At 42.3% G+C, this 24414-nt stretch overlaps 1 protein-coding gene across 1 annotated transcript in view; it reads left to right on the top strand.

The window, feature by feature from the left end:
* LOC311132780 (CUB and sushi domain-containing protein 3-like) overlaps positions 1 to 24414 on the top strand; it is a gene marked incomplete at its 3' end in the record, with an annotated part of 471294 nt that overhangs the window by 85707 nt on the left and 361173 nt on the right. Inside the window, 1 exon segment of the mRNA XM_084166101.1 lies at positions 10068 to 10275. Within this exon segment, the coding sequence (XP_084022227.1) occupies positions 10068 to 10275 (208 nt within the window).

Raw genomic sequence — 24414 nt, 5'->3', positions numbered from 1 at the left:
GATTACATGCCATTTCCATCAATCGTACATCCAGAAAGCCAGTCTCTGAAGTGATGGCTCCTTGAATGAATGTGCGGAGCCTAGTCGATGGGTCGAATGAATGCAAAAATAAAAGATAAACAACTTCGTCATTGGTAAACACCACCAGCAGGACCCAACAGTGGAAGGAAGGAAAGAGGGAAAATGTTTTTAGTGGCAGGCAGACATTTTGAAGAAGAAGAAGAAGAAGAAGAAGAAGAAGAAGAAGAAGAAGAAGAAGAAGAAGAAGAAGAAGAAGAAGAAGAAGAAGAAGAAGAAGAAGAAGAAGAAGTAGAGAACAGTGATGTACGGTTCCCTCGGCTACCATTTTTAATGTGGAACATGTCTGGAGTAACAGAGCACCAAGTATGGACTATCTATAATGTTTTGTCCCCTTTGAGGCATAACAGACGAATAAGCACTTATGTTAACATTACAACAAAACATTGTTTAGAGCGAATATCGCTGGTTATTATATTTTGCGTGAGGGATCGAAAGAGTCTAAAGGGGTCAGGGAGAACAACCTATGGTGGATGTACTTCTTCTAAATGTGCCAGAATCCCATTCACACTCTCACAGCAGGGGGGGTTACATATTTTGTTGGCTGCTAAAGGAATTCTGCTATTAAGACTCTCATGGCCAGTGGGGAGAAAGACTGCTCAATTCTTCACATCTAGACTTTTCCCATGTTATGTCTAGGATAGAGCACTGTTTGAGCAGGGAACACAAACAATTTAAGTAAAACAGAGAACCCATGGCAACGTATACACTGAGTGTACAAAACATTAGGAACAACTGTTCTTTCTATGTCATAGACTGACCAGGTGAATCGAAGTGAAAGCTATGATCCCTTAATGATGTCACTTGTTAAATCCACTTCAATCAGTGTAAATGAAGGGGAGGAGACAGGTTAAAGAAGGATTTTTAAGCCTTGAGACAACTGAGACATTTTTTTTATTTTTTTATTTCAACTTTATTTAACCAGGTAAGCCAGTTGAGAACAAGTTCTCATTTACAACTGCGACCTGGCCAAGATAAAGCAAAGCAGTGTGATAAAAACAACAACACAGAGTTACATATGAGGTAAAACAAAACATAAATTCAAAAATACAACAGAAAATATATATACAGTGTGTCTAAATGTAGCAAGTTATGGAGGTAAGGCAATAAATAGGCCATAGTGCAAAATAATTACAATTATTATTAACACTGAAATGATAGATGTGCAAGAGATGATGTGCAACTAGAGATACTGGGGTGCAAATGAGCAAAATAAATAACAATATGGGGATGAGGTAGTTGGGTGGGCTAATTTCAGATGGGCTGTGTACAGTTGCAGTGATCGGTAAGGTGCTCTGACAACTGATGCTTAAAGTTAGTGAGGGAGATAAGAGTCTCCAGCTTCAGAGATTTTTACAGTTCGTTCCAGTCATTGGCAGCAGAGAACTGGAAGGAATGGCAGCCAAATGAGGTGTTGGCTTTGGGGATGACCAGTGAGATATACCTGCTGGAGTGCATACTACAGGTGGGTGTTGCTATGGTGACCAATGAGCTAAGATAAGGCGGGGATTTGCCTAGCAGTGACTTATAAATGGCCTGGAGCCAGTGGGTTTGGCGACGAATATGTAGTGAGGACCAGCCAACAAGAGCGTACAGGTCACAGTGGTGGGTAGTATATGGGGCTTTGGTGACAAAACGGATGGCACTGTGATAGACTACATCCAATTTGCTGAGTAGAGTGTTAGAGGCTATTTTGTAAATGACTTCGCCAAAGTCAAAAATCGGTAGGATAGTCAGTTTTACGAGGGCATGTTTGGCAGCATGAGTGAAGGAGGCTTTGTTGCGAAATAGGAAGCCAATTCTAGATTTAACTTTGGCTTGGAGATGCTTAATGTGAGTCTTGAAGGAGAGTTTACAGTCTAACCAGACACCTAGGTATTTGTAGTTGTCCACATACTCTAGGTCAGACCCGTCGAGAGTAGTGATTCTAGTCGGGTGGGCGGGTGCCAGCAGCGTTCGATTGAAGAACATGCATTTAGTTTTACTAGTGTTTAAGAGCAGTTGGAGGCTATGGAAGGAGTGTTGTATGGCATTGAAGCTCGTTTGGAGGTTTGTTAACACAGTGTCCAATGAAGGGCCAGATGTATACAAAATGGTGTCGTCTGCGTAAAGGTTGATCTGAGAGTCACCAGCAGCAAGAGCGACATCATTGATATACACAGAGAAAAGAGTCGGCCCAAGAATTGAACCCTGTGGCACCCCCATAGAGACTGCCAGAGGTCCAGACAACAGGCCCTCCGATTTGACACATTGAACTCTATCTGAGAAGTAGTTGGTGAACCAGGCGAGGCAGTCATTTGAAGAACCAAGGCTATTTAGTCTGCCAATAAGAATGCGGTGGTTGACAGAGTCAAAAGCCTTGGCCAGGTCGATGAAGACGGCTGCACAGTACTGTCTATTATCGATCGCGGTTATAATATTGTTTAGGACCTTGAGCGTGGCTGAGGTGCACCCATGACCAGCTCGGAAACCGGATTGCATAGCGGAGAAGGTACGGTGGGATTCGAAATGGTCAGTGATCTGTTTGTTAACTTGGCTTTCAAAAACGTTCGAAAGGCAGGGCAGGATGGATATAGGTCTGTAACAGTTTGGATCTAGAGTGTCACCCCCTTTGAAGAGGGGGATGACCGTGGCAGCTTTCCAATCTCTGGGGATCTCAGACGTTATGAAAGAGAGGTTGAACAGGCTAGTAATAGGGGTTGCGACAATTTCGGCGGCTATCTTTAGAAAGAAAGGGTCCAGATTGTCTAGCCCAGATGATTTGTAGGGGTCCAGATTTTGCAGCTCTTTCATAACATCAGCTGTCTGAATTTGTGTGAAGGAGAAGTGGGGGGGGGGGGGCATGGGCAAGTTGCAGCGGAGGGCCAGCTGTAGCAAAATGCGTGTTGAAATTCTCGATTATTGTAGATTTATCGGTGGTGATAGTGTTTCCTAGCCTCAGTGCTGTGTGCAGCTGGGAGGAGGTGCTCTTATTCTCCATGGACTTTACAGTGTCCCAAAACCTTTTGGAGTTAGTGCTACAGGATGCAAATTTCTGTTTGAAAAAGCTAGCCTTTGCCTTCCTAACTGCTTGTGTATATTGGTTCCTAACTTCCCTGAAAAGTTGCATATCGCGGGGGCTATTCGATGCTAATGCAGTACGCCACAGGATGTTTTTGTGCTGGTCAAGGGCAGTCAAGTCTGAGGAGAACCAGGGGCTATATCTGTTCTTAGTTCTGAATTTTTTGAATGGGGCATGCTTATTTAAGATTGAGAGGAAAGCACTTTTAAAGAACAACATGGATTGTGTTTGTGTGCCATTCAGAGTGTAAATGGGCAAGACAAAAGATTTAAGAGCCTTTGAACAGGGTATGGTAGTAGGGGCCAGGCGCACTGGTTTGATTGTGACAAGAACTGCAACGCTGCTGGGTTTTTCATGCTCAACAGTTTCCCGTGTGTATCATGAATGGTCCACCACTCAAAGGACATCCAGCCAACTTGACACAACTGTGGGAAACATTGAAGTCAACATGGGCCAGTGTCCCTGTGGAATGCTTTCAACACCTTGTAGCCCTGACAAATTGAGGCTGTTCTGAGGGCAAAAGGGTGTGCAACTCAATATTAGGAAGGTGTTCCTAATGTTTTGTACACTCAGTGTATAGCAGGTTAGGCTGGGGTATTGGGGGTCTCTGGCCTGCCTACTGCCTGCTCCAGGAGAGAGATCAGGGCCAGGCTGGGGGTCTCTGGAATGCCTGCTGCAGGGGAGAGATCAGGGCCTGGCTGGGGGTCTCTGGGATGCCTGCTGCAGGGGAGAGATCAGGGCCAGGCTGGGGGTCTCTGGGATGCCTGCTGCAGGGGAGAGATCAGGGCCAAGCTGGGGGTCTCTGGGATGCCTGCTGCAGGGGAGCCAACAGGATTACTCTCTTCTCCCGGAACCCCATCAGTGGCCTGACACCTCAAACATGCTCCTGAGAATACCATAGCAGAACAGCGGGATGAGGATTTCATCTCTCTCTCTCGATTTCTCTCTTGCCCTCGCTCTCTCTCTCTCTCTTGCTCTCTTTCTATCTTGACTAGAATAGTAAATTGCTTTGAAAATGAAATGACATGAGAGTGTACAGTAAATACCTCATTACATTTAGGAGAACCTCTGCTTACAGAAGTGACATGAACTGTAAAGATTTAGGCACTGTGGGTTGAAGACTCATTGTTTGCAGAACCGATTCACTCTGGCCTCGTTTCGTATGTTTTGCGCCATTGCAGGCAATGTTGCAGTGTAGAAGAGCACTGCTCTATTAGTCAGCTACTGGGAGTTTACCAACATTCTAACATCAGGAGAATGGCTATGCTGTCTCCTAGGGCCTATTTGTGTGACAACACTATAGGCTAGCCCGTAGTGGAGGGATACACTGTCTGCTGAGTGGTCTGTCTGTGACAGGGCTGACAGGTCGTCCCAGGGCACTGACACTCATATGTCCAGCAAAACACGTTCAGTTTAAAGCATGTCAGCCAAACAACAGCTGTCAGAGCTTTGCATGTTGGGAATCTAAAACAGTCCAATGTGAATGTCTATTCGACAGACCTCGGTAGGTGGAAAATGGCATAGGATCTTTATAGGCGGAAAAAATAAGCCCTGGTCCATGTTAACTTGTGTTAGGGGTATTTATGGTGGGTGGTATCTCCTGCAGTGCAGCGCATATATTCTGGTTCATGGTGGATTTATTTTCTGACTGAGTCCTATATGTTTTTCATTATTATGATTCAGGTTGAAATAAAATGCTGAGGCTGGTGTTCTGGTTCTGCTCTTGGGTGAGAGCGGGCAGTAAAAGAAGCAGGGGAATGCAGAATTGATTTACAAATGACTGACAAGAATGTTTTCCAAAGGGAATTTATCATAGCCAGGCAGACAGCGTCTCTGCATTACAATGCTAATGTCAAGGCTGAGCCATCTCCAAATCTAGAGAAATCCGGTTTTATGCCGTTTCTCTCCAAAACCAAGGTTCTATCATTGTTGAAGTATCTTATTTTAATTAGTGCACATCATTCTTTGAGCAAAGTGTTCCCATTTTTAACCATTTCATGTAGAACTCTGCCTACCCGGCAGGCCCAGAGAGCAAATCAAGTGCACCTTAGGCCTACCGCTGTCCAATCAGATAGCTCAGATCACAGTGTCTGCACAGTTTCCTCAAGCCACAGACTGTAAAAAGAAGCCTAGAACGCACAGCAAAGTTGATACTGTGAGATTTCAAAACCTTTAAAACCATGACTAGAGAGAGACTCAACGAATACAGCAAAGAGCTGCTGTTTTTATGAGTAAGTTCATGTTTAAGTTGTTATTCAGCACTGTCAACACTTTGTTCAACACTTTTATAAGCCATAAAATGCACGTTCTCCCTACTTCCACTCACGCTACAACCAGCACTGCAGCTGCAATGAATGAGCATAGGAAATTGTTCTGATAAGCTTGCATTGTTATTATTAGCGGCTTGTGTCATTTTTAATATCGAGGAATACTTTCTCTGGTCATAGGAGTAACAACATGAATTGGTGCATGAGACAGAAATAATGCAGTGCGACTTGAGTTTCGCCATCAGCTGGAAGACTGTGTCCCCTTTTCTCAGCGGAGGGAGGGAGAGCGGAGGGACCATCAGATGCAGGCCATCAGTCCAGTAGAAAAAAAACACATTATTATGCTCACTCAGCTGTGCCTCAGAAGTAAATAAATAAATGATCTATTACCAGTTTGATCATAAACCTACATTTTGGTCTGAGAAGAACAACAATGGCAGGGCAATTCAAGCGTAGCCAATATGCCGAGATAATGTATTGTCTAATGTAATAACTTATAGCCTATAGCAAACCTCATTGCTACAGAACTGTTTTTAATTGGTTAATGTTGCATAGGCCTATGTTTTTTAAGACATGTTTTTAAAAAATCTCAGAAAGTGATCTTGAGTTAGAAAAGGTTGTCGACCACTCACTGGCCTAGTGGTTAGAGCGTTGTGCCTGAAACCGAAAGCTTGCTAGTTCAAATCTTCGAGCTGATAAGGTGAAAAATCTTTCAATCTGCCCTTGAGCAAGGCACTTAACCCTAATTGCTCCAGGGTCACTGATCCCTGGCTGTGACCCCACTCTCCGAGGGTGTCTCCGGGGCAGTGGGATATGCAAAACATGTTATTTTTCACACTACACACTTGTACAGGTTACACACGTGTACATGTGTGAAACAGGACAAATATAAGCACCCTCTAATTGACCTTTTGATATGAGTATTGAGTTGATTCCTCCACTTTTTCTTCATGTGCAGCTAATGAATGTTCATCACAAAGTATGTTCCGTTCATCAGTTCAAAGTAAAACTGTTAGTGCTAATTAACTGAACAGTGTGACCTAGAGAGTCATGTATGCATTAAGGAAATGTATGTGGCTCTTATGAAACACTTAGAAGTTCTTCATACATATCTTCAAGCTTTCTATAGGGTGCTCTTAGCACTTAGCCCTTAGCTCTTAGCCCTTAGCTCTTAGCGCTAAGCCCTTAGCTCTTAGCCCTTAGCTTTTAGCCCTTAGCCCTTAGCTCTTAGCTCTTAGCCTTTAGCCCTTAGCCCTTAGCTCTTAGCCCTTAGCTCATAGCCCTTAGCTCTTAGCGCTAAGCCCTTAGCTCTTAGCCCTTAGCTTTTAGCCCTTAGCTCTTAGCCCTTAGCCCTTAGCTCTTAGCCCTTAGCTCATAGCCCTTAGCTCTTAGCTCTAAGCCCTTAGCTCTTATCCCTTAGCTTTTAGCCCTTAGCTCTTAGCTCTTAGCCCTTAGCCCATAGCTCTTAGCCATTAGCCCTTAGCTATTAGCCCTTAGCCCTTAGCCCTTAGCTCTAAGCTCTTAGCCCTTAGCTTTTAAGCCTATTCCCCCTCAGGAGACTGAAAAGATTTGGCATGGGTCCTCAGATCCTCAAAAAATTCTACAGCTGCACCATCGAGAGCATCCTGACTGGTTGCATCACCGCCTGGTATGGCAACTGCTTGGCCTCCGACCGCAAGGCACTACAGAGGGTAGTGCGTACGGCCCAGTACATCACTGGGGCCAAGCTTCCTGCCATCCAGGACCTCTATACCAGGCGGTGTCAGAGGAAGGCCCTCAAAATGGTCAAAGACTCCAGCCACCCTAGTCATAGACTGTTCTCTCTGCTACCGCACGGCAAGCGGTACCGGAGTGCCAAGTCTAGGTCCAAAAGACTTCTCAACAGCTTCTACCCCCAAGCCATAAGACTCCTGAACAGCTAATCATGGCTACCCGGACTATTTGCACTGCCCCCCCACCCCATCCTTTTTACGCTGCTGCTACTCTGTTAATTATTTATGCATAGTCACTTTAACTCTACCCACATGTACATATTACCTCAACTACCTCAACTAGCCGGTGCCCCCGCACATTGACTCTGCAACGGTACCCCCCTGTATATATAGCCTCCCTACTGTCACTTTATTTTACTTCTGCTCTTTTTTTTCTCAACACTTTTTTTGTTGTTGTTTTATTTTTCCTTTTTTAGTTAAAAATAAACGCACTGTTGGTTAAGGGCTGTAAGTAAGCATTTCACTGTAATGTCTGCACCTGTTGTATTCGGCGCATGTTACCAATAAAATTTGATTTGATTTGATTTGATTTGATTTTAGCCCTTAGCCCTTAGCTCTTAGCTCTTAGCCCTTAGCCCTTAGCTCTTAGCTCTTAGCCCTTAGCCCTTAGCTCTTAGCCCTTAGCCCTTAGCCCTTAGCCCTTAGCCCTTAGCTCTTAGCTCTTAGCCCTTAGCCCTTAGCTCTTAGCTCTTAGCCCTTAGCCCTTAGCTCTTAGCCCTTAGCCCTTAGCCCTTAGCTCTTAGCTCTTAACCCTATAGAAAGCTTGAAGATATGGATGAAGAACTTCTAAGTGTTTCATAAGAGCCACGTAAACTTAATCCATTTTAGAATAAGGCTGTAACGTAAAACTAAATGTGGAAAAAGGGAAGAGGTCTGAACACTTTCCAAATGCACTGTATATTATACTAAGGAATGTTTTCCAAGAAAACTTGGCTTTATGGATACTGAGAAAGTCAGTGGATCACTAAGTGAGTATATTATTATAGAGAATGTCATTGAGTGTACTATTATAGAGAATGTAATTTAGTGTACTATTATAGAGAATGTCATTGAGTGTACTATTATAGAGAATGTCATTAACTAGACCTATATTATTCCCTGCTCTACATAACCCCTTCTCTGTGCTTCTGTTACGTTCCCTCTAATTGAGGCCTGATGAGCCTGTCACTCACATGCTCAGTGACATTATAATAATGTTTGTATTACTGATGGTATTGATAAAGGGATTTTTATTAAAGGTTTGACTTTCCCCTAGCTATCAGAGTGTGTAATCTAATCACCTCTGAATCTCCAGAATAAACTCATGTATAATTGCAAAGGCGATAACAGTCTCGTGTAGCTCAGTTGGTAGAGCATATTGTTTGCAACGGCAGGGTTGTGGGTTCGATTCCCACGGAGGGCCAGTATGAAAATGTATGCGCTCACTAATTGTAAGTTGCTCTTGATAAGAGTGTCTGCTAAATGACTAAAATATATACAAAAAATAACAGGAGTTGATAGAGAATGGCCAGATCATTGAGACTCTGTGCGTGCGTGTGTAGCCTGAAGTGTCCCCGCCAGAGAATAGCTAGCTTCTCGCATGGCACTGACTGGTAAGGCGCTTTAGGATGGTGGTCCCGAGTTCGCACCAGGTATGGTCCAAATCGGGAGGAAGTGGTACTCGCTAAGCAAGCAGCGTGATGTCCTTTACGTGCGCGTGTGTGCACTTGATTGTGTGTGTGTTTTTTGTGTGCATGTGTCTATGCATTATTTGTTGTGAATATGTGCATGTATGAGCATGGGTGTGTGTGGATGAGATATGTTTTTCAATGTTTATAAGTTTGTTCCCGACTGTAGATTGTTTGAACAAAACATTGGCATGTAACTCCTTGCATCTCACATGCCAATGTCTTTTTCCTCAATGTTTCTATGTATATATTCCTGTTCCCCAAAACTTATGTTGTAGTCCTGGATGAAAGGGATTCTCCAATGAGCATCACTTTTCACCTTATTCACTATATATCCATACACACGGTCACGTACCATGTGCATGCATGTATACGTGGATCTATATGTATGTTATAGGTTTGCCTTTCTGTATAAATTATATGTATATAATTTATAAAGTCTGCGCAGACCAGTCCATGTGTCTTTATCTGTACATTATGTATCCAAACATTTCCAAAACAACAACAACAAAAAATAATAATCTGAATCCTGTAAAAAAAAAAAAAACATTTAAACTTTGTTCAAATTAAATTGGAAGTCCTTGATAAAATAAAATAAATGAGAAATAAGACAAGAGCAGAGCTCCGAGTCTGCTGGGAAATACAGCTGGGACCTTTTTGATTCCAAGAACCCATGTATGGATGGAGTCAATTAATAGTCATGACAAAGATGAGAGAGAGAGAGAGAAAGAGGCGTTGAGCGTCTCAGCACCAGAAGCCCTTCTAAGTAGGGTCTCCTCTCTAAAACCTGATGAAAAGACTAGCGGAGGCCTTGAAGTGAGCCTTCATGTTACTCTCATTTATGCTGTAATAATGAAAGGCGGCAACACAAATTCCAGTTATATCCCATTTCTACTTCAAAACTGTTAAAGAAAGAAAGGGGAGGAAAAACAGAAAGACCATCTACTGTAAGATATCATGTGGCATACAAAAGCTGTGGCAATATTATGAATTCAATTCGTAATTGAGAAATGGGCTGGATATTAAAAATCCATACTGTATGTGGTAAAATGGTTGTATGTATGTACATATATACAAAGACACATACATATGACGTTGCCTCGGTCAAAAATCGACCAAAGCCAAACAAAAAAGAGGGTTCAGCTGTTATTTTCTGCTGTATACTACTTACATGTGGAGCAAAGCCCGATTCCTAACAGAAGTCTTTCCGTTTGATTGACAGCTGAGGACACATGTGGTGATACTCTGAGGGGTTCAAGTGGCATCATTTCAAGTCCCAATTTCCCGAGTGAATATTACAATAGTGCGGACTGTACGTGGACCATACTTGCTGATCCTGGAGACACCATCTCCATCATTTTTACAGACTTCCAGACGGAGGAAAAATATGACTACTTGGAAGTGGAAGGGTCTGAGCCTCCGACAATATGGTGAGTCTGCTGTTACTACTGCGCCTCTCTCTGTCTGTGTTTGTCTGGTCATTGTTTCAATTCATCACTTCAAAATGGTCATTTGTTGTCTTGTTGTGCTTGTTAGTCAGCGACTGCAAATGTGAATCACTGATGTAAGTCATAAGGGGAAAAAAGTAGAGACCTTCTTTCAATGTATAAAATCTGAGGTAAGCCTTTACTGTATAGCTGTAATGAAATAGTCACTTTGCCACCAAAATTGTCTACACTAGACGTTGAACTTGTTTGGCTTAGCGTACTGACAATTGTGTATGTGTGTGTTGGTGCCTGGTTTTTCGTATTGTATGTTTTATGAGATATTGACATAATCATTAGTCATTTTGGAAGTGAATAATATTTTCTAATGTGCTCGTAATAACAATATTTTAGCTCAGCGTTCTATTGATTGTTGGCAAATGAGTCTATCGATTCCCTTCTCTATTCTGGATAGGAACCAGACGGATAAGACCTGCTGTATTTAGGGGAGAGACAAACAGCTCTTTTTCATCTCTAATGTCTTCATCTTTTTCATTTTACATGAAATGACAGAAAATGAAAAGGGAGAGGAACATATTCCTAATTCTCACCATAATGTATTGCATCCTACAAGATTATATGGAGTTGTTATATGCCAGTTTATTTATTTTAATGTTATTTTATTTCACCTTTATTTAACCAGGTAAGCCAGTTGAGAACAAGTTCTCATTTACAACTGTGACCTGGCCAAGATAAAGCAAAGCAGTGCGATAAAAACAACAACAACACAGAGTTACATATGGAATAAACAAAACGTACAGTCAATAACACAATAGAAAATCTATATACAGTGTGTGCAAATGTAGTAAGTTATGGATGTAAGGCAATAAATAGGCCATAGTGCAAAATAATTACAATTTAGTATTAACACTGGAGTGATAGATGTGCAGAAGATGATGTGCAAATAGAGATACTGGGGTGCAAATGAGCAAAATAAATGCTGGGTGGGCTAATTACAGATGGGCTGTGTACAGGTGCAGTGATCGGTAAGCTGCTCTGACAACTGATGCTTAAAGTTAGTGAGGGAGATAAGTGTCTCCAGCTTCAGATATTTGGGCAGTTCGTTCCAGTCATTTGCAGCAGAGAACTGGAAGGAATGGCGGCCAAAGGAGGTGTTGGCTTTGGGGATGACCAGTGAGATATACCTGCTGGAACACATACCAAGGCTGGGTGTTGCTATGGTGACCAATGATCTAAGATAAGGCGGGGATTTGCCTAGAAGTGATTTATAGATGACCTGGAGCCAGTGGGTTTGGCGACGAATATGTAGTGAGGGCCAGCCAACGAGAGCGTACAGGTCACAATGGTGGGTAGTATATGGGGCTTTGGTGACAAAACGGATGGCACTGTGATAGACTACATCCAATTTGCTGAGTAGAGTGTTGGAAGCTATTTTGTAAATGACATCGCTGAAGTCAAGGATCGGTAGGATAGTCAGTTTTACGAGGGCATGTTTAGCAGCATGAGTGTAGGAGGCTTTGTTGCGAAATAGGAAGCCAATTCTAGATTTAACTTTGGATTGGAGATGCTTAATGTGAGTCTGGAAGGAGAGTTTACGGTCTAACCAGACACCTAGGTATTTGTAGTTGTCCAGTAGTAGTGGAGTTCTTACCAATATGTCAATAATGATTTATGATCATATGAGAATATTGGTTGTCGGACGAATCAATACCAATTATCTTCATAGCAAGGATGTATTTTAATAGGGATCTGAATATTGGTACAGTTTGCTAATAGACAGCCATCACAGTTTGTCTGGGAGATGTTTGACCATATGTTGTCTAGTGTATGGGGTAGATAGATAGATAGATAGATAGATAGATAGATAGATAGATAGATAGATAGACAGACAGACAGACAGACAGACAGACAGACAGACAGACAGACAGACAGACAGACAGACAGACAGACAGACAGACAGACAGACAGACAGACAGACAGACAGACAGACAGACAGACAGACAGACAGACAGACAGACAGACAGACAGACAGGCAGGCAGGCAGGCAGGCAGGCAGGCAGGCAGGCAGGCAGGCAGGCAGGCAGGCAGACAGACAGACAGACAGACAGGCAGGCAGGCAGGCAGGCAGGCAGGCAGGCAGACAGCTAGATAGATAGATAGATAGATAGATAGATAGATAGATAGATAGATAGATAGATAGATAGATAGATAGATAGATAGATAGATAGATAGATAGATAGATAGATAGATAGATAGATAGATAGATAGATAGATAGATAGATAGATAGATAGATAGATAGATAGATAGATAGATAGATAGATAGATAGATAGATAGATAGATAGATAGATGATAGATAGATAGATAGATAGATAGATGGATACTGGCGTATGTACTGTATGTATCAAGCATTTTAGAGTAGGAGTACTGATTTAGGATCAGTTTTGCCTTTTAGATCAGAATGAATAAGAATACATTGACAAGGGGGATCTGATCCTAGATCAGCACTCCTACTCTTAGATGCTTGATACATACTGCTCTTATTTACTTACTAAATCCTCTTCCTTCCTTGTGTAACATAGGGGACTGGATATGACCCATTGTTGATTTCTTTAGAAGATGGGCTGTCAACTTGTTTACTTGTTTGTGTTGGTGTGACAATCTTTGTTTGGAGACGTCGTCAAGAGGAAGTCTTTCAAATGACACTGAACAAATTGATATTAATATGTATTTATGGTAATGCATCTATGGATTGCCCTCTCTGTCTTTGATTTGGGAACTGGGCCCAGTCGACAGACTAAGGCATGGCTTCAAACTCTCCACACCACCCAACATCATACATCAGACCCACATCAGTTCCAAAGTTCATATTCAAATCACTTTGGCTTTTGCGTCCTGCTTAGCCTAAATGTGTGTATTGTTGTTTCTGCACGTGGTTTACTATTCAGTGTTTTGCAACTGGTAGCTAGCTCCCTGACCTTGTTGTGGGGCGAGTTCTGTGTCAACAAAAGCTGTTTGTCCCCTCCCTCCCTCTCTTCCTCTCTCCCTCCCCCCTCTATTTTACCCTCCTTCCATCTGTCTTATGTTCCCCTCCTTCCCTGGCCTCCAACTGTGTAAAAGTAGAATCAGAGCCAAGTTTTTGTCTTATTCTGTTCACATGTGGCCCTGTCTGTACCCAGAATTCACACAACCAACTCCACAAACTAAGCCAATCACTGTCGCTGTCTGGTTGTTAGTGCTCTGGTCTGGCACCATCAAGAGAATTATGTAATAGATTTTCGAAGCATGGCAAACTGAAGGAAACCAAAAAGAAAGACACAATAGGGGGATATATTGGGCTGGCAATGTCTTTATGTGTGTTCTATTTTGGAAGACTTTGTATGTCCTACTCGTGGATATCGTATAATTTTTGGTTTGCTGTTTTGTCCCTGTGGTATCTCTGATAGTCTCATTTGTGAAGGCTGTAGCATGCTTCTCGCATTGATGATTGTCAGTATCTCTATTTGTGACCAGGTATTCTTGCTAATTTGTAGAGAAACAACTCTTTGGCGGAAATGTGGAGCATTTGGGCCCAAATAAGCAGGAAACCATAGTTCCATTATCTCATTCGATTATGTTGTCCTTGAAACCAGGCTTATACAGGCAAATGTATCTCCCTTAACTGGATATCTGATGGTATCCTTGTGTACCTTGTTTTCATTGTTATAATGTATTTATGCCAGTTTCCACAGTTTCTAACACTCAGCAGCCTCCACTGATCTATACGTATGTGCATTGTTTGAATTGGAAATTAGATGTTTCTTAGAGAACTTAGAAAACAGCAGCTGGCTCATTAATTCAGATAAATCAGTTGCAGCAACATAGTTTTCTCTCTAAGTACAGTGGGGGAAAAAAGTATTTAGTCAGCCACCAATTGTGCAAGTTCTCCCACTTAAAAAGATGAGAGAGGCCTGTAATTTTCATCATAGGTACACGTCAACTATGACAGACAAAATGAGAAAAAATATTCCAGAAAATCACATTGTAGGATTTTTAATGAATTTATTTGCAAATTATGGTGGAAAATAAGTATTTGGTCAATATCAAAAGTTTCTCAATACTTTGTTATATACCCTTTGTTGGCAATGACACAGGTCAAACGTTTTCTGTAAGTCTTCACAAGGTTTTCACACACTGTTGCTGGTATTTTGGCCCATTCCTCCATGCAGATCTCCTCTAGAGCAGTGATGTTTTGGGGCTGTCGCTGGGCAACATGGACTTTCAACTCCCTCCAAAGATTTTCTATGGGGTTGAGATCTGGAGACTCCAGGACCTTGAAATGCTTCTTACGAAGCCACTCCTTCGTTGCCCGGGTGGTGTGTTTGGGATCATTGTCATGCTGAAAGACCCAGCCACGTTTCATCTTCAATGCCCTTGCTGATGAAAGGAGGTTTTCACTCAAAATCTCACGATACATGGCCCCATTCATTTTTCCTTTACACGGATCAGTCGTCCTGGTCCCTTTGCAGAAAAACAGCCCCAAAGTATGATGTTTTCACTCCCATGCTTCACAGTAGGTATGGTGTTCTTTGGATGCAACTCAGCATTCTTTGTCCTCCAAACACGACAAGTTGAGTTTTTACCAAAAAGTTATATTTTGGTTTCATCTGACCATATGACTTTCTCCCAATCCTCTTCTGGATGCACTCTAGCAAACTTCAGACGGGCCTGGACATTTACTGGCTTAAGCAGGGGGACACGTCTAGCACTGCAGGATTTGAGTCCCTGGCGGCGTAGTGTGTTACTGATGGTAGGCTTTGTTACTTTGGTCCCAGCTCTCTGCAGGTCATTCACTAGGTCCCCCCGTGTGGTTCTGGGATTTTTGCTCACCGTTCTTGTGATCATTTTGACCCCACGGGGTGAGATCTTGCGTGGAGCCCCAGATCGAGGGAGATTATCAGTGGTCTTGTATGTCTTCCATTTCCTAATAATTGCTCCCACAGTTGATTTCTTCAAACCAAGCTGCTTACCTATTGCAGATTCAGTCTTCCCAGCCTGGTGCAGGTCTACAATTTTGTTTCTGGTGTCCTTTGACAGCTCTTTGGTCTTGGCCATAGTGGAGTTTGGAGTGTGACTGTTTGAGGTTGTGGACAGGTGTCTTTTATACTGATAACAAATTCAAACAGGTGCCATTAATACAGGTAACGAGTGGAGGACAGAGGAGCCTCTTAAAGAAGAAGTTACTGGTCTGTGAGAGCCAGAAATCTTGCTTGTTTGTAGGTGACCAAATACTTATTTTCCACCATAATTTGCAAATAAATTCATTAAAAATCCTACAATGTGATTTTCTGGATTTTCTTTTCTCAATTTGTCTGTCATAGTTGACGTGTACCTATGATGAAAATTACAGGCCTCTCTCATCTTTTTAAGTGGGAGAACTTACACAATTGGTGGCTGACTAAATACTTTTTTTCCCCACTGTATGTGTCACAAACCTTGAGAAAGGTACAGTAGTTACGTCCACTTTAAATCACCTTTTACCTTTTACAAAGAACAGAGAGCACAAACAAAGTGAAATGGTAGGTGTTCTCATTTCAAGCATTCCCCTTTTTTAATCAGTTGAATTATGCAGTTTGCTGATCGTTTAATTGGGTAACCCTTTAAGATGCTAATAGTGTACTAATGCAATTGGATATGGAATGTGATATTTCAACAAACACCTGTAATTGCTATTTTTATCAGGCCTCCAGTGATGCAGAACAGTCATAAAGCAAAGCCTGAGTGAGTGTGGCTGCAGAGTTATTGCGGGTTTGAAAGTTTGATTACGTGTTAGCGACATTTATTCCTAAACCTCCACAAAGCAGAGAGAACTGTGGAAGCCATAACAGTTTTTCATGGTGACTGGAAACGGATAGGCACCCTATTCCCGTATAGTGCACTACTTTTCACCAGAGTCATATGGACCCTGGTCAAAAGTAGTGCACCATATAGGGAATAGGGTGCCATTTGGGACGCATCCTGTATGTGATCAAAAAAAAAAAAAAAAAATATGCCATTTAGCAGACGCTTTTATCCAAAGCGACTTACAGTCATGCGTGCATACATTTTTGTGTATGGGTGGTCCCGGGGATCGAACCCACTACCTTGGCGTTACAAGCGCCGTGCTCTACCAGCTGAGCTACAGAGGACCACACTTTGTTTACACATCACTGACAAAGTAGGCTTACTACTCCAGGCAAAATGTATTTTTCCTTTCCTTTGTTAGATAAGATCTTGTTCCATCCACTCAGACACTCCCTCCCTATATTTGTTTGTCATAGATCAGATTCCTCTGATTAATGCTATCTATTTTCAGTACAACCCTCTCCACTGTAGCCCGCTAGCACACTTGCTTTGCAGACTTCAAATATAATCAAAAATATCAATTTTGTGCTCTCACTGTAGTCTCATGGGCCTCAAGTTGTGCATTCAGAGAGAGAGATAGCGAGAGAGAGAGAGAGAGTAGAGAGAGAGAGAGAGAGAGAGAGAGAGAGAGAGAGAGAGAGAGAGAGAGAGAGAGAGAGAGAGAGAGAGAGAGAGAGAGAGAGAGAGAGAGAGAGAGAGAGAGAGAGAGAGAGAGAGAGCGAGAGAGCGAGAGAGAGATAGAGAGAGAGAGAGAGAGAGAGAGAGAGAGAGAGGGGAGTGCGAGACAGAGAGGGAAAGCCAGAGACCGAGACAAAAAAGGAGAGAGTAAGAGAGAGATAGGAGAGAAAGATAAGAGACAGAGAGAGAGAAAGACTGAGAGATTGATATAGAGAAAGACGTAATATCATGCTAGGATTGCTTTGTATCTATACCCCTGTCATCCACACTGACACAGAGATGAGTATAGTGTTGAGCTCCACTGATGGCTCCTGAAGGGTTCTGTCTTCTCTGAGTCAGTGGAGCTAGAGCTGGGCTGAGAAAGAGCCACATGCTGCTACTACCCTCCACTGAGGGAAGGCTGATGGCACTGGTACTGGAGGGGCCATGGGTCTGGTACTGGAGGGGCCATGGGTCTGGTACTGGAGTGGGCATGGGTCTGGTACTGGAGGGGCCATGGGTCTGGTACTGGAGGGTCCATGGGTCTGGTACTGGAGGGGCCATGGGTCTGGTACTGGAGGGGCCATGGGTCTGGTACTGGAGGGTCCATGGGTCTATAGGCAGCCTCTCTGCTCTGTCCTAGACATTAGATCTGGAAATGAGAGAAAGCCTAATGCTGCTGCTCCATGCTGAGTGATGGCTGATGGCACTCAGACAGCCAGCCCAACACTCCTCCACTCTACTGTAGTCTGGCTGCTGTCCTGTGTGTATTGAGGGCACAGCGTAACTATCGCTTATTTCCAACCTCAAAATAATTGACCCATCTCCCTTTCTTGTGAGCAACCACGCTGGATGATTGTAGGGTAGCAAGTGTGTTATTACTGACACTCATACTGGACAGCGTGTACCGTAGAGTATATTTGGCAGTTTACTGAGGTTGTATAGTCACTATCACACACACTGCTTAGATTGGATGGCAGGATTCATCACTATAGTTCAGCCAATCAATTAATATTATCTATCTCGCTAATGAGTAATAGTTAATGTTTTTTAGTTGTTCTAGCATGGTGATGATACTAGTGCATTTCAAGGTATTACATCATGACAAATTAAGAATATATTTTTGATTCCACCTCAGAGATTATGCAAAGAATATGCTTCCAGCTCCCTGGGGTGCAGGGATCATGCCATCTCCTGAAAGATATGTATCAATAACAGGCTGTGTACCAAATGGCACTCTATTCCCTAAATAGTGCACTGCTTTTGCCATTTGGGACAGGACCACAGTCTCAGGAGTTTGGCCCTCTTAAGCCCTCTTCTGGATATGGAAAAAAAGTGTAGTCTAAATGGTCATGCACACACAATCAAAAATCTCCAGTTTGAATTTTAATCAAATCAACAAATCAAATTGTATTGGTCACAAACACATATTTAGCAGATGTTATTGCGGGTGTAGTGACATGCTTGTACATTATGTTGGCAGGTTTGATAGATTGTGGAGGCTGTGTATATGTCACCTGTCTTGCTCTCCTTAGAACAAACGTGCAGCCAGTGTGCATTCCCACTCACAAGCATGCACACACACACACACATACACACACACACACACACACACACACACACACACACACACACACACACGTACACACACACACACACACTTCTCACTCACTTGACACACATTTTGCAATCTCTTTCACCTCTACAGTGTGAGAGCTTTTGCTGTATTTGGTTAAAGCTGACCCTTAACACGAGTTAGGCTAAACGTGGAAATAGAGAAGGGGAAACCAGGTCATCTGACATTGGGTCTAATTTCAGTAGTTCAGGCCCCTCGAGAGAGAGACTGTCTGTCTGTCTGTGGGCACAGCAGAGAGCCCCTTCAGCATCCACCATGCTTGGCTGCCACTAAGAGGGGAGCATAATTAACCGTGGCCTTTTCCTCCAAGCCTCTGAAAATGAGAGAGAGAGGAAAGAGAGAGAGGGAGATAGAAGGAGAGAGGGAGAGAGGGAGCCGGCTGTGAAATAACTAAATAAGTGACATTTGAATGCCTTCCATGTGCCTCTGCTGTCAGCATAACAGTGCAGGACACACACACATACACACACATTTCTTTTCGGCTGCCTGTCAGAGTGTCAGAATACCAGGTCAAAGCAACACCAGCAGGCTAAAGACAATTAGCCCACCATTTCAACAATCACTGGGTGATTCCCCACTAAGTGCTATAAGCACGCCTGGCAAAGATGCCTGGCAGAGCAAACAGACATGGCCACCCAGGAATGAGACCTTTTGTTTGGTTAGAAGATGGCAGACGACACAACACTTGGCTTAGGGTTCTTATTGTTGTCTAGGGGCTAACTGACCCCTCTTTGCTTTGCTTTGTTTGTTTGTAGAATGCACTGTACACAGTTTTACTTATCATTATGCAAACAAGGTTCTAATGCCTCAGTGGTTTAGAACAAGGGACTGGCAACACCAGGGCTGCAGGTTTGATTCATGCATCTACTGAAAATAAGTCTCCCTGTCACTGTTGACAAATCCCTTTAATTGACATATTACAGGAGTATTAATATAGCAATAAGACAAACAGAAACGTTGTAGATTTCACATAACACGAATATGTGGCACTGCCATAGTTTTAACCATTGTTACCTTATCAGAGTAGTAAGATAAAAGTGCTAAGTAAAAGTGCTAAATAAAAGTGCTAAATAAAAGTGCTAAATAAAAGTGCTAAATAAAAGTGCTAAATAAAAGTGCTAAATAAAAGTGTTAAATAAAAGTGCTAGATAAAAGTGTTAAATAAAAGTGCTAGATAAAAGTGTTAAATCAAAGTGCTAAATAATAGTGTTAAATAAAAGTGATAAATAAAAGTGATAAATAAAAGTGATAAATAAAAGTGCTAGATACAAGTGATAAATAAAAGTGCTAAATAAAAGTGCTAGATACAAGTGATAAATAAAAGTGCTAAATAAAAGTGCTAAATAAAAGTGCTAAATAAAAGTGCTAAATAAAAGTGCTAGATACAAGTGATAAATAAAAGTGCTAGATAAAAGTGATAAATAAAAGTGCTAAATAAAAGTGCTAAATAAAAGTGCTAAATAAAAGTGCTAGATACAAGTGATAAATAAAAGTGATAAATAAAAGTGATAAATAAAAGTGATAAATAAAAGTGCTAAATAAAAGTGCTAGATACAAGTGATAAATAAAAGTGCTAAATAAAAGTGATAAATAAAAGTGCTAGATACAAGTGATAAATAAAAGTGCTAGATAAAAGTGATAAATAAAAGTGCTAAATAAAAGTGATAAATAAAAGTGCTAAATAAAAGTGCTAAATAAAAGTGATAAATAAAGTGCCCTATCACCCCCCCTTCCCCGCTCCTTTTGCCCTCAGAACAGCCTCAATTCGTCGGGGCATGAACTCTACAAGGTGTCAAAAGCGTTCCACAAGGATGCTGGGCCATGTTGACTCCAATGCTTCCCACAGTTGTGTCAAGTTGGCTGGATGTCCTTTGGGTGGTGGACCATTCTTGATACACACGGGAAACTGTTGACATAAACCGGTGCGCCTGGCACCTACTACAATACCACGTTCAAAGGCACTTAAATATTTTGTCTTGCCAATTCACCCTCTGAATGGCACACAAACACAATCAATGTCTCAATTGTCTCAAGGCATAAAAATCCTTCTTTAACCTGGCTCCTCCCCTTCATCTACACTGATTGAAGTGGATTTAACAAGTGACATCAATAAGGGATCATAGCTTTCACCTGGATTCACCTGGTCAGTCTATGTCATGGATAGAGCAGGTGTTCCTAATGTTTTGTACACTCAGTGTATGTGTTCTTTCTGTTTAGTATGGCGGTGGGCCTTAAGACAACACAGAAAGGCCTTGTGAATTGAGTATCTATCAGGCCTAATGTTATGCGTTCCACGTTCTAATCAATTCTGCTGGCTGGCACGCTCCTCGACGTGCACTTCTGGGAAATCTACTAGGCCAGTAGACAGCATCCTGAAGCAGGAAGTGACTGGGCTCTGACCTTGGGTGGGATGGAGCCAAGAGTAATGTAGAAAGCCCCACACATAGACACACACAAACACACACACACACCCTGGATGTGACACACGCAATAAACACACACACACACTGAGGACGTAACACACACATGCACAAACAATACAGAGTACATGCACACACTGTCATAGACACACATACATATGAACACACACTATCATGCAATAGATACAGGCACTCACTCACTGTCATACACAAGGACACCCACACACATACTAAGTACACACAAGTACTCCATCTCTAACTGTCACACACAACCACGCATGTGCACACACACACACACACATTCCAACCATGGCAGAGTGGAAATCCATGAAAGTTTACACCTCTCCAAAAAGCTAGTAAGAAAGAAGAAAGTATGTGACATTCAATTGGTGGGGATGGCTAAAGCCAGAGACATTTATCAGTGGCTGTGCAGCCATCAGGCATCTGGGTGGAAGAGGGGGATAGAGGAGGCTAAAGTGGAGGTGGCAGACAACCAGAGAGCTGTCAAGTGGGCCAGGAGGAGGAGGGGGAGGGGTGGGGAGGGGGGTGGGGGGGGGGGGGGGGCAGAAGGACAGAGGGACAGAGGGACAGAGGGACAGGGGAGCCTGTCTGGCATGAAACACTGGATCTATGGATCTCCCTGTCCTTCCTAGACCCAGACCAAGCCAGGGTAGGAGTGATGATCGAGGATCACATTTGCCTTGATGAATGAATGACTGTGATTACATGGCCAGGGGTAGACCTGATCCGGGATGAGCACTCCTACTCTGAGATGCTTTATGATACAGGTCTCCCCTGGCCATGTAATCTTATTCATCCTATTCATATGTCACTTGATATATGTGGGAGTCAGACTCATGCAACACGGATTACAGATTAAACATCTAGGCTATTCTGCCTCAAACAACATCCCATGTGGTCCTCTGTTGCTCAATTGGTAGAGCATGGCGCTTGTAACGCCAGGGTAGTGGGTTCGATCCCCGGGACCACCCATACGTAAAAATGTATGCACACATGACTGTAAGTCGCTTTGGATAAAAGCATCTGCTAAATGGCATATTATATTATTATTATTATTATTATTATTATTATTATTATTATTATTATTATTATTATTATTATTATTATTATTATATTATTATTATTATATTATGTTACCTAACACATGTATTCACATGTTGGCAGTCAGATTAATCCATTCATATGGATCCAGATCCGGCATTAGCAACCTATAGGTTAACCTGTCTCAAGCCATATCCCACATTACCTACGGCCTGCCAAACCAAACCATCTCCTTTTCACATCCACATGACAACCAGGCTGGTTTACAGTACATTGAAGCAGACACAGTGCCAACTCTATTCTAAACATATGCATAATAATCTGCATGAAGCTGGTGAGTGAATGGAAATAATTGCATGTAACACATCTAGCATCTATGCAAATCCAACGTTCTGTTGCAGTAGGCTATGTCTGCATCCTAAATGGCACCCTATTCCCTATATAGCGCACTACGTTTGACCAGAGCACTATAGGCCCTGGTCAAAAGTAGTGCACTACACAGGGAATAGGGTGCCATTTGGAACACATGCTATGTTTTCCAACAGCATTCATTGATTCAGTAGCGTGATTCCATGTCATTGTTCTAAAACGGATTGCCAAGACAATCAAGATAGAGCTGTGGGTTAATGGAAGGAGGTGGATTTGGGCTGTAAGAGGAACTCACATTTAGCCTGAAAAATTGGATTTGGGGATTTTTAAGGGGGCTTCAGCAGGACCAAGCTTGCTTCCCAAATGGAACCCTATTCCCTCCATAGTGCACTACCCTATGGGCTCTGGTCAAAAGTAGTGTACTTTATAGGGAATATGGTGCTATTGTGGACATAGTCCCAGTCTCCATCTGTAGCTCCATGGGCCCTATCTTCACACTGCTACAAATATACTCTTTACTTGTCTTTCTTTAGTTGAGAGGTGGTTTGAAGTTTCGAGTTTTAATGTCACATGCACAAGTACAGTGAAATGCCTTTCTTGTAAGCTACCAACCAACAATGCAGTAATAGAAAGAGTTGGGTTGTCATTATCTAGCCCTGTTGAACAATGTGTATTAATAGGGAGACAAAGTGAAATTGTTCTGTTTTGGAAAGTGTGGGTGTTATTCTGTGAGTCAGGCCTGTTGGTTGTGGGAGAAGGGCACAGTGTTTCCCAGTCCAGAGTAGACCTACCTAGCCTACATGTTGTCAGTGGTCAGCCCCCAGGCTACTAGATGTTGTCTTGTCCCGCCCTCACTCCACCACTCATTTAAGTCCAAGTAGACTCAGGAAGAGCTATGAAATCCATTTAGATTGTGGTTGGACTGTGGCAATAGTGAGATACAGTGCCTTCAGAAAGTATTCACACCCCTTGACTTTTTCCTCATTTTGTTGTGTTACAGCCTGAATTTAAAATAGATGACATTTAGACTTTTTCCCCTGGCCTACACACAATCATTTCAAAGTGGAATTGTTTTTCCAGGTGTTAACAAAATAATTAAAAATGAAAAGCTGAAGTGTCTTGAGTCAATAAGTATTCAACCCCTTTGAATACTAAATAAGTTCAGGAGTAAAAACTTGCTCAACAAGTCACATAATAAGTTGCATGGACTCAGTGAGCAATAATAGTGTAACATGATTTTTGAATGACTACCTCATCTCTGTACCCCACACATACAATTATCTGTAAGGTCCCTCAATCGAGCAGTGAATTTCAAACACAGATTCAACCACAAAGACCAGGGAGGTTTTCCAATGCCTCGCAAAGAAGAGCACCTATTGGTAGATGGGTAAAAATAAATATATACATACATTGAATATCCCTTTGAGCATGGTGAAGTTATAAAATACACTTTGGATGATGTATCAATACACCAAGTCACTACAAAGATACAGACGTCCTTCCTAACTAAGTTGCCAGAGAGGAAGGAAATAAGGCACTAAAGTAAAACAACTGCCCAAAATTAGGCAAAGCAATACATTTATTTGTCCTGAATACAAAGTGTTATGTTTGGGGCAAATCCAATACAACACATAACTGAGTACCACTCTCCGTATTTTCGAGCATAGTGAGGGCTGCATCATGTTATGGATATGCTTGTAATCGTTAAGGACTGGAGAATTTTTCAGAATACAAAAGAAAAAGAATGGAGCTAAGCACAGGAAAAACTGGTTCAGTCTGTTTTTCACAACACACTGTGAGATGAAATCACCTTTCAGTAGGACAATAACGTGAATTGCAAGGCAAATCTATCACGGCTCAGGCTAAGACCCAGATGCAGACACAGGAGGCAGATACAGTGGCTTGCGAAAGTATTCACCCCCTTGGCATTTTTCCTATGTTGTTGCCTTACAACCTGAAATTAAAATTGATTTTTTGGGGGGTTTGTATCATTTGATTTACACAACATGCTAACCATTTTGAAGCAATTACAGCTGCAAGTCTCTTGGGGTATGTCTCTATAAACTTGGCACATCTAGCCACTGGGATTTTTGCCCAT

This window comes from Coregonus lavaretus (genome assembly GCF_964263955.1).
Source record: "Coregonus lavaretus genome assembly, chromosome: 7".
Classification (NCBI taxonomy): Eukaryota; Metazoa; Chordata; class Actinopteri; order Salmoniformes; family Salmonidae; genus Coregonus; species Coregonus lavaretus.
This window is presented reverse-complemented; position numbering and strand designations above follow the sequence as displayed.